Genomic DNA, 12,500 nt, shown 5'->3' with positions numbered 1-12,500 from the left:
GTATCATATTTAATACGCACAGAGTTATAGGGTTAATTAATATATTAATATACTGTATAATATAATTAATAATATTATATTATAATTAGCATTATATATTTTTGATAAACCTATTATTATTGTCTTAATATTAACTAAATATTACAATAAATCTTCCAATTCTGTCAAATAATGACAGCCATTATTTATCTCGACAAAGGTTTTGCATAGAAACATAATTATATGATTAAAAAGCTGGAATTGTTTTACATGTTTCCTTTTTATGTTAGGGTATAAAACTCTTGATTCTGGGTTAACTTAAAATGATGGAACAGGTTACATATGGTAATCATTCAGAATCATGTTATATGTTTTTATTTTTGTTATGTTTGTTTTTTTAATCAACCAAGATTTGAGCTTAAAATGAATGTATATGTGACAGTGTGTCTCTTCTGTTCTGTAATGTGTCATTTTTGTCTTTTGTCTTTATTAGTTCATTTTAAAGGGTCCTGCAGTGTGACAAAAGCATTTTTCAAAGTACTAATATTCAATCTAAATGAACATGATGAAAGAAAAAAAAGATGTGTATGTGTGTCATCAGGTTGATGTACAGCTGTTACCGGGGTAATTTAAAGCTGCGTGTGTTTAAGGAGGTGACGGCGGTGTGCAGATTGCCGGGCCACCTGCCTGCGCTGCGACTCAAACAGCTGAGAAACACTGACGCAGGAAACATTCACAGGAAGACTGTCAAACTGCAACTGCTCGCTCTGACCACACATTTACCAGAAATATCTGAGATGGAGTGAATAAAACCTGCACCCACTCATGCTACTGTAACTGTACTGAGAACTGAACATACTGTATCCTGCATATAGAAACAGTCCATCCAAATAGGAAAATATCTGTCATCATTTATTCACCCTCATGTCGTTCCAAACCTGTAAGACTTTCTGCTGTGGAACACAAAAGGAGATGTTCACACTGCTGTTTTCCATATAATAAAAGCAGACAGTGATCCTTAATAAATATGATGTGACGTGTTTGAAAATGTGTGACTCAAAATGAGATTTAAGAGCTGCAGTGGACTTTCACTCAATAACAACTTACAAAAGCTTTAATTTTCATTTTGTAGTGAACAGAGTCTAGATGACATTTACGATTTTCTCCCAAGATTCACGGCTTTACTGTCAGTTTATAATGGGTCACAGCTGGTTTAATTCTCCTCCTGCTCATAAACTACCGTTAGATTATCATTCGACCACAGGCCAGCTAAATGTCATTGAATATTCATTTGTGAATATAGACTGAGCTTGCCAAAGCTCTCTCCTGCTTTTGTTGCTCATGCAAATGACTCTTCCTCCACAATAGCAATCAAAGCCACTAGAGACACGTCTGTATTACTGCCAGCGCTGCTGTGTGAAATTTAACTGGATAAGGTGAATGAACACTTCAAACACTCAAACACAACTTAAAAAACACACACAATTTCAGCCTAACCGCTTTATTCTACACAGAGGTTAATGTTATTCAAACTGATGGTGCCAAGTGGTTTCCTCTCAGAATAAGCCCTGCTTACATGACTAATAAAACATGAAACTAGTGGACAAAACTGGGCTTTGTTTGTATTGCCAAGAAAAACAGACGATGCCTTCTTAACACTCCTATTCTTCTGCTGTTAATCTGAAAGAATCATTGAATCACATGTATAAAACTGATAGTTCTGACTCTAAATCCTGATTGGATGAGCTGTTGTAAAATGGCATTAAACACAAACCTGTGACTGCACATTTATTATTACTAGAGGTCGACCGATAGTGGATTTTGCAGATACCAATAACTAAGTTGGTGGGAAAGGCCGATAACTGATTAATCGGCCAATAGTTTTTTTTAAATTTTTTTTTATAACTTTTTAGAATGATTAAAAAAAAAAAAAATTAGTCTTTCCTTGCTATGAAGGGCACCGACATTGAGGCTACAAGAGTCCAAAATGAATAAAATCCCAAAAGCAGCTTAGTGTGCAACCTAAATCTGAATTTTAACTAGAAAAATTAAAATTTGGTAAAAAATATCTTTATCTTTATTCATAGTAAAAAAAAAAGGAAAAAAAAAGAAAATGTCAACACCATGTGTATTTTTATCAATTTTATAAGGTTTATTTACTCATACATTAAATATCGTAATATCATTATAAAAAGAAACTATCAGCACTGATTAATCGGTAAATTCGATATATCGTTCTAGAGGTATACCAATATATCAGATTTACCGATTAATCGGATTTACCTCTATTAGAGGTAGACAGATATATCAGATTTATCGATTAATCATATATTAGAGGTAGACCGATATATCAGATTTACCGATTAATCGGATTTATCGCTATTAGAGGAAGACAGATATATCAGATTTATCGATTAATCGGATTTATCTCTATTAGAGGTAGACAGATATATCAGATTTATCGATTAATCATATATTAGAGGTAGACCGATATATCAGATTTACCGATTAATCGGATTTATCTCTATTAGAAGAAGACAGATATATCAGATTTATCGATTAATCATATATTAGAGGTAGACCGATATATCAGATTTACCGATTAATCGGATTTATCTCTATTAGAGGAAGACAGATAAATTGGATTTACCAATTAATCGTTTATAAGAGGTAGACCGATCTATCAGATATACAGATTAATCGGATTTACCTCTATTAGAGGAAGACAGATAAATTGGATTTACCAATTAATCGTATATTAGAGGTAGACCGATATATCAGATTTACCGATTAATCGGATTTATCTCTATTAGAAGAAGACAGATATATCAGATTTATCGATTAATCATATATTAGAGGTAGACCGATATATCAGATTTACTGATTAATCGGATTTATCTCTATTAGAGGAAGACAGATAAATTGGATTTACCAATTAATCGTATATAAGAGGTAGACCGATCTATCAGATATACACATTAATCGGATTTACCTCTATTAGAGGTAGACAGATATATCAGATTTACCGATTAATCGGATTTACCTCTATTAGAGGTAGACCTATATATCGGTTTTACAGATGAATCATATATTAGAGGTAGACCGATCTATCAGATTTACAGATTAATCGGATTTACCTCTATTAGAGGTAGACAGATATCAGATTACAGATTAATCAGATTTACCTCTATTAGAGGTAGACAGATATATCGGATTTACCGATGAATCGTATATTAGAGGTAGACCAATATATCAGATTTACCGATTAATCGGATTTATCTCTATTAGAAGAAGACAGATATATCAGATTTATCGATTAATCATATATTAGAGGTAGACCGATTTATCAGATTAATCAGATTTATCTCTATTAGAGGAAGACAGATCTATCGGATTTACCAATTAATCGTATATTAGAGGTAGACCGATCTATCAGATATACAGATTAATCGGATTTACCTCTATTAGAGGTAGACAGATTTATCAGATTTACAGATTAATCGGATTTATCTCTATTAGAGGAAGACAGATAAATTGGATTTACCAATTAATCGTATATTAGAGGTAGACCGATCTATCAGATATACAGATTAATCGGATTTACCTCTATTAGAGGTAGACAGATATCAGATTTACAGATTAATCAGATTTACCTCTATTAGAGGTAGACAGATATATCGGATTTACCGATGAATCGTATATTAGAGGTAGACAGATATCAGATTTACAGATTAATGGGGCAAATACTTAAACGTGTCTAAAACTGCTTTGTATCGGGTGACAATGAGCATCGATGAGTTGAGCGTGTCATTTGCCCCAGATAGGCTTCAGACGCGCTGCTCACTGTAAAACACTAAAATAGTGCTCTTTCAGTAGTTATTTCGTTAGGCAGCTGCTATAATCTAGACCAAAAAAGACACGCACGCATAAGCGCATACACATAAGCCGCATGTCAATCAGTGTAAAAGCGCGCGGAAGCCAGAATGAGGAAATAAAAAGTGATCTATAAGATTCTCGTTATTTGTGTAGTTTCTGTCTCTAATCTCAACCAGTGGTTGTCATGCAATCTGCGTCAAGAACACAGCGTAAAAGATCATTCTTGTGATTTTAAGAGTCAATATTGGGATTGTTCAAATAAAGATGGCTGAATCTGAAAATTCTGTATTGTTACCCAGGCCTTCCCATCACCTGTGGTAAAATCACTATAAAACACGGCCTCTCGTGGTTCTTTTTGCTTTAGTTATTACACAGCGTGGTACACACCTGACATGAAGGCAAATCCACTGGGCAGTTGCATCACTCCTCCGGAGGTTCCCGTGCTCTTCAGTACCGTGCCATTGGCGCCGGCGATGGCGCTGACGTTGCTGCTGGCAGAGACGGGTGCCAGGTAGTTGGTGATGGGGAAGGAGGGGCCACTGCTCACCTGCATGCTGGTGGAGGTGGTGGGTACGGTGGGTTGAGCGCTCGTGGTGCCCGGTAGACTCGCCACGGTGAAAGCCGGCTTCAGAGAATCCTGCACAGATTAATAACAATTTTAATTATTCAATTTTAATTATTCATGAACACTGATGAGCTTTTGACCAAAATAATGCAGCTCTACATTATTAGAAGCTCTTCCAAGCCTGCGGAAGTAGATTTCAGTGCTCCGCTGCACATTGTGCCTTACAACAACTTTTAGCTGTGACTGTATTCACAATATAGTACAGAACAATTAAACTAAACACTTAAAGAAATATTCTGGGTTCAACAGAGTATTCTCTGGGCTTTTCAGAGACCATGACAACTTCCTCTTCTTGCTCTATAAATATGGATTTATATGTATCACAGAATCAAATACAATATCAATTAAATATTCTTTATTCAATAAACTATTTTTATCATGTGTATTTTATGCACCAAACACTATACTGACATTAAAAGGGGAAATTGTAAATGTTTTTTCACTGGGTCTCAGGAACTTATGGTAAGATGACATCATTATAGCTTGTGATGTAAAATAATGAGATCTTTATAATGACAGAATTGTAAAGCTCTGTGATTTTATTTGTGGTGTGCATGAATGTAATGTAATGGTGATTGAGAGATATTCCTCAAAAGCATGTTGTATCATATTTAATGCATAGAATTCAAAGGGGGTTTTCAATAAAATAATATACACAATTTTAACCAAGCACAAGTTGCTTATACTCAACAAATACTCATTTTAAAATATCAGTGCATAAAAACAGTTCAAATGAATGTACAGATAAATAAAAGTGTATTCATTGCATACTCTTAAATATGTATACACTGTATCATATCAAACATTTAGAAAAAGCATTATGATTAATGTTTATGTGTAATTTGCGAAGAACAACAATAATGTATACTTCATAATTCCAACTGAATAAAACTAGAGGCAAGAACTGAGAAAAGCCCCCCCCCCATAAAATTTCGGCTGCTTTATTGTTACAAGTTTTATTCCCCTCCAAAGTGCATAAATAACCCCATATGAGCTGTTTAAGGGGGGAATTCCACCCTATTTTCAAAAATGAATTTCAGGCCCTGATACTTATATTGATTATAGATTAAAATTCAAAACAACCTGGATCTTCAGAAGCATCGATCAAATGTAACACATTTTATAGGAAATCCTGTTCCCATTCAAATAAAATTCATGCTAAATACTAGTTAAATGTGTTTTTTATTGTGACTGGTAACCATGACAACTGGTTCCACAGGCAACCTCTCTGAGCTGATTCGAACAGAACAGAGACATTTCTACACACACACACGCACACACTACAGTAATGTCTGAGAGATTGGACTATGTGGGTGAATCTCATGAAAATAGTCAAAAAATAATAGCTCATAATTTTGCAGAATATTAAGATTAGTAGCATAGTAACAGTAATTGAATTAGTACGTTTGTTGCCTATTCTGTCAAGAGTTTAAATATTAAATACATTAAAGCACATTTCCCTTGCATTGCCCTGTTAACATTGGCCTTCAGTTTTCATGACATTAAAGTGTCACTGATTTAGAATCACAGTGATCCGAGATCTGCGTGTGTGCGTTTTGAGAGAACTGAAGGAGTAACACACACACACATACACACGTGCATGCACACACACACACACACACACACACTCCTGCAGCTCAGGTTACCATTGTCGAGTGCGTCCTCAGATGACCTTCCATTACAGACATCAGTGAAATGTGTCGCCAGTGTGACGTGATGAGAGAGCGGGATGTGACCCAGTGTGAAATGAGCGAGGTTAAGAGGTCATTAGGAATTCTGATGTGCAGAAGTCAATCAAATCTTTAATATTATAACGACACTGATCTGAGCTGCTCTTAGACGACACAGGAAATTACACACTTATAAAATCAAAAGTTAATGACAACAGCTGCTGCATGTTGCATGAGTGAAAACTGACATCCTTTGGTATCTATGAAAGACATCAGAATGTGTTCAAAGTCAAACCGTTTAAATACATGATGTTTCTGGCCAAAAGGCACAAAGCAACAACAAGTGCAAGGTAAATATAGGAAATATAGTAACACAGTACAGCTGACTCTACACACTGCAAAAGAATTGCACATTTATTTTCAATATTTTGACACATTTATTCTAGAGGTAGACCGATATATCGGTTTATATGTTGCTTTTTGGTAACAGGAATGCTGTACAGATTTAAAAAATCAAATTTAAGACTTTTTTAAGACTTGAACAAATAAAATTAGTATGAAACGTCCATACCAGATCAAATAAAAAATATATATGTACCAATATATCAACACACGAATTAGAGGTTTATTACCGATATTGATACAATAATGTGTTGGAAGAAAGGAGATAACGGATATATCGGACGATAGTTTTTGAAATTGATTTATTAAATGTGTTCGATTTTTTTTTACTGTGACGGGCACAGACACAGAGGCAACAAGAAACAAAATTTCCAATAATAACCAGAAAAAATGTGATTTTTTTTTTAATTATTATTATTAGAAAATTAAGAGTAAATTGAAGTGAGGGCATGCAAAAAAAATAAATAAAAAAAATAAAAAACAAACAAACAAAAAAAAAAAAATTATAATATGGAAACATGCCCCGTCAGCACATGCATCGTGTCTCCAACTATATATATATATATATATATATATATATATATATATATATATATATATATATATATATATATATATTATATTATTATATATATATTATTTATAAAAAAAAATAAATCTTTGCCATATAAATAGACATAGATATTAATGTTGTATATACACACAAAATCCTTTATCTGGTGAATATATAGGCTACAAAAAGCTACATTTGGCAAATACATACAGTAAATATAGAACACTGTAATGCAGCCAAGTCTCCGTCATTTCAAAATAAGAGTCCCAGGCAAATTCTGGGCTTGTTTATAGTTAAAAGTACCCAGTTATACACCACATATTAATTTTTTTAAGAGTAAGGAAAAGGAAAGAATAAGATTTTTTTTATTTTTTTTATTTCACATTCTATAAATCAATTGTTAAAAACTATCAGCAAAATCCACTATCAGTCGACCTATAATTTATTTACTCCTGTTTAATATTAGTTGGACCATGCATGATTTTTTGAGGCATTAATTGACTGAGATGCCTACATAAGAGTGCAGGAATTTATTTGTTTAGATATAAAGTATGTCCAGAGCACTAACCAATAGTTTCTACGTATGTATTCGACCCGCCATGTTGACTTTTTTAAACAGTATTTTACTAATACTTGTGCTACTGTTCATGCAGTTTTTATGAGCTTATATTAATTAAGAGGCTACATGGATCATTTGTGCTGTTAAAAATGCATTTGTCACACTGCAGGACTATTAAACTGAGCTGCGAAAAAGCAAAAAGGTGATTAGAAAACTTACAAGCAATGGTGAGTGATTACAACATTTCCCTTATACATTCAAAAACAATTGTTTCGTGTTATTCGTCATCTACCCAATTACACCGGTTCTTTCTCTTTGCAATAAATGTAGCAAATACACCATTAAATGCACCTCAACCACAGTCAACTAACATGCTAATAAACTCTTCTGTTATTCCAACATCCATAAACATGACATGGAAGTAAAGTAGCGAGTATTATGCAAAGATGACATGTTTGAGTGGATGCAGTGAGGTTTATATGTGACTGATTGAGTAGGTGAGAGGTACAGAGATAACAGCAGCAAACTGACCAATCACATGTATTAATCCACCACAACATTTAACTGAACTGGGTCCATTTTTTACCAGTTCTTTCATTTTACAGAATAGCAAACACTTCCAATCCATTAGTTTTTTAGCACTGAAACTCTAAATTAATTAGGAAACATTTACAAGTAAAAATAAAAAGATTTCAACCACTAAATGTTAACCTATATTTTGCAGGATCAGGGCTTTGTGCCATTGCAGGACATTCCACGTTTAGTTCTTGAGTCACTCAATGTGAATTTAACCTTGTGTTTGGGAATACTGACCTGCTGACAAATAAACATTTTCTCATGCTTCAGTTTTTAAACACAGTTCAGGTTCTACTGCAGTATTTCATTGTACTTTGCACCATACATTTTTTAATCTATTTTATCAAGATTATCCTGAAGTGTTGACTTGTGTGGTCAGACTTTGATTCTGGCCGAAACTGACAGGAAGAGACCTGAACCGATGTCTCTGTGGTGTCTCTCACAAGTCTCCTTGTTCACACTAGAGGTCGACTGAGAGTGGATTTTGCAGATACCGATAACTTAGGTGGTGGAAAAGGCAGATTTCCGATTAATTAGCTGATTTTTAAAGTTGTCAAGTTTTTAAAATTGATTCATAGAGACATGGCGGTCAGAGTCCAAAATAAATAAATTCCCAGATGTAGTTTATTTTTTAACCGAAATCCCGATAATAATCAGAAAAAAAGGAGACTGGGTGAATAACACGGGACTTTTAATAAACTCTTATTTTGAAATGAAGTAGACTTGGCTCCGTTACAATGCTCTATATTTAATATTTAACATATTAAGCTTTTTATAGCCTATATATTATTATTATCCACAATATGAAGTTGGAGATGGGGTGGGCGATATACCGGTAGACATGATATACCGGTAGAAATTTGCCAACCGGTACACATTTTGGATTATCGTCTCTATCGCGGTAACGCAAAATTGGCACATGAGAAATGTGTACAGCACATAACACACACGCATTACACACTCAATGGAGGAAGGCGGAGCGACTGCTCGTTCCTCAAATTCATTTGAGTGAGAAGATAAGAGATGATTATGAAGGAAAAAGTACGTCCTCCGTTGTGTGGAATTGGGTTGTTTTTAGAAATCGTGACACCGAACAGAAAACAGCGATTTGTAAGGTTTGTACATTGTGTATGTCGATATATCCATGTGCACGTATATATCAGTGCACAGGACTTCACGTGAGACTGATAGAAATAATGAAACATGCACGTGTCATTAGATGAAAAGCTCGTCTAGAACGTGAGAAAAAATGACACTGAATCCGCTTCTGAAGCATGAAATTTCACTTGAGCTCCCGTCAAAGCAAATTCAGTGACATTCATCCCGCGCCGCAAACACGCCTCCCATCCAAACACACGCAGCGGTGTCTTGTGCAAGTGTTGCACACGCAGTCTGAAACACGCAAGTGTGCGCGAGTCTTGAAGTCATTCCAGTCCCTTCATTTGTGCTCCTGTGACAGAAAAAGTGCAGATCACACCCGTTACTCATTCTGGTTTCTCTTCATGTCATGTGGGATTTTAAAATACACATTAAAACCTCTTTCTAAAATTCAGTTCCAGTGATGTTTGATATCAGGACACAAAACACACATCAGATATTTCATATGTTCTTTACAGAGATTACTAAAAACACTACGAGCATAATTAAGTGTTTATTTATGGATAATTATTTATTTATATGTTATTTTACTTTTTGCATTGCTTTGAGAACATGTTAAGATTCTTGAGGAAATTTAATAATAATAATTATTATTATTATTATTATTATTATTATTAAAAAGAAGAATAAAAAAGAATGAATATTTATTTATTTTTTACTATGTTTGTCAAGTTCAAAATAAAGAGAAAATTATATAAGATGAAGAAGTTTTCATTTATAAAGTATTTAATTCACTGACTGGATTACTCAAAATTACACATTGCGACATGCTTTAATATATAATACAATTTTATTGATTTTTCAGAAAAATTTAACTATATACTGTGATATAAAATTACTCATATCGTGATATAGGATTTTGGTCATATCGCCCACCCCTAGCTGGAGACACAACGTATGTGCTGACAAGGGACATTTCTATATAGTCGCATTTTTATTTGCAGACCTCGCTTCAGTTTAACCCTTTAAGCTCTGAAGGTGTTTTTAAAGATTTCCTGTTTCAGTGGCATACCCAAAATTGAAAGCTTATAACTCAAAACAACAAAAACAAAAACAAAAACAAAAAAACAAGGGGGATCAAGTGTTTGGTGTCATTGTAAAGAAAACTTTTTACAAATTTAATGATACAGATTATGATATATTCTGAGACTCACAGCCAAAGAAACTGATGAAAAATCACAAAACAAATTGAGCCAAAATGTACTTTTTTTCTGATTTGACATTATATATCTCTGGGTGTAAATAAAGTGGCTCTGAAAAACTGCTTTTGTTTGTTCCCAATCATGTCAACTGTATCTGAAAAAATGCTGTATTGACAAAGCAATCAAAAGTTATAGCATTACAAAAATAATCTATCATAGTGTCCAAAAGCCTCTCCAAACAAATAAAACATAATAATTGTACATAAGAACTAATTACACATGCAAACACAACAATGACTAAAGGTTTGTATAGCATGCAGACATGATTTTAGTAATGAGATTTCACAGAATGAGTTTCATTCTGTGTCATTTGAGTCATCATTGAGTCTGTATCATGTATTTGGCGCCATCTCCTGGTGGTCATATGTAACATTGTGCTTCATGTGGATTATCTAATGATCTATACATCTGATTATCTTGTGTGTGGACTCGTTTAAAAGATAATCACCTCCTCTAAGTAATGATATGTGATATTTTATGTTCCATTTATTGTTTGTGAAGTTATAAGTGAAAATTTGTACAACTGTATAATGAACCACTAACTTTAATTTTAATTATTCACAATTATGGGGAAAATATTATTCAACTGTGTCTTATTTGAGCAATAATTTTCAATCTATATAAACTCATCTGAAGAATTATGCAAACAACACATAAAATTACATAATTAATTTTGAGTTTCAGAACATAGGAATAAAAATATAACCACAAAGGTTTTGTAATGAAGTGAAATAAGGGAAGTGGTAAGGGTCTGAGTATTTTTTACCATTGCAAACACTGATTTGATTGTAAACATTTTGATTAACTGTGTCAGTATCTGACAGGCACAAACAGCTCACGACATCAGAATGCTGAGTGTAACTGTGAATTCTGAGGTCAAAGGTCAAACTGAACCTGTTTAAACAAAAGAATACTGGGAATTACAGAGCTTCAGCCACAACTGGCCAATCCCAGAGGATCAGTCTGGATATCTGTGAGAGTCAAGAGACTAAATATTTGTTCTTATAGTCCTGATTTAATTGTAAATCTTTCTTACACTCTCCATGAACAGAGATTGGTGTCACTTTTTAAACAATAAAGACACCAATTCCATTTATTTCAGAGAGAAAAAAATTATTATCCAACATACAATAAAGATAGCATTAAAAAGAAGTTTTAAAAATGAAATATCAGTTCAAAGTTATTGTAAGAAAAATGATGCAAAAATATTTTTGCTTAATTAATAGGAAATATACATTTTTTAAAATGTTATTAATAAACTGTTAATTAATTAGATTATTCCAATTACATTTATAACATTACATATATATACACACACACACATACAGTGCATTCAGAAAGTATTCAGACCCCTTCATTTTTTCACATTTTGTTATGTTGCAGCCTCATGCTAAAATGCTTTAAATTATTATTTTTTTCACATCAATCTACACTTCATACCCCATAATGACAAAGCAAAAAGCAGCTTTTGATAACTTTGCAAATCAAACAAATAAAACTGAAATATCACATTAACATAAGTATTCAGACCCTTAACTCAGTACTTAGTTGAAGCAGCTTTGGGAGCGATTACAGCCTCAAGTCTTTTTGGGTATGATGTGACAAGCTTTGCACACATGGATTTGGGGATTTTCTGCCATTCTTCTCTGCAGATCCTCTCAAGCTCTGTCAGGTTGGATGGGGACCGTCGGTGGACAGTCATTTTCAGGTCTCTCCAGAGATGTTCGATTGGGTTCAAGTCCGAGCTCTGGCTGGGCCACTCAAGGACATTCACAGAGTTGTCCCGTAGACACTCTTGCGTTGTCTTGGCTGTGTGCTTAGGGTCATTGTCATGTTGGAAGGTGAACCTTCTGTAAGTTTCTCTCATCTCCACACATGATCTCTGGAGAACCAGAGTGAC

General features: G+C 33.9%; 1 protein-coding gene across 4 annotated transcripts in view; it reads right to left on the bottom strand.

Annotated features, from left to right (window-relative positions):
* Positions 1 to 12,500, bottom strand: part of LOC127411940 (serum response factor-like) — an 896,621-nt gene that overhangs the window by 840,833 nt on the left and 43,288 nt on the right. For all 4 annotated transcript variants that reach the window (XR_007892368.1, XM_051647875.1, XM_051647873.1 and 1 more), the window contains exon 3: positions 4,243 to 4,492. Coding sequence is in view for 3 of the 4 variants with exons in the window: in XM_051647875.1 (XP_051503835.1) it covers positions 4,243 to 4,492 (250 nt within the window). In the remaining variant the exon portion in view is untranslated. The remainder of the gene's footprint in view (positions 1 to 4,242; positions 4,493 to 12,500) is intronic.

Source organism: Myxocyprinus asiaticus, chromosome 21, assembly GCF_019703515.2.
Source record: "Myxocyprinus asiaticus isolate MX2 ecotype Aquarium Trade chromosome 21, UBuf_Myxa_2, whole genome shotgun sequence".
In the NCBI taxonomy this organism is placed as follows: Eukaryota; Metazoa; Chordata; class Actinopteri; order Cypriniformes; family Catostomidae; genus Myxocyprinus; species Myxocyprinus asiaticus.
Note: the sequence above shows the minus strand (reverse complement) of the source record. Positions and strands in the feature narration are given on the sequence as shown.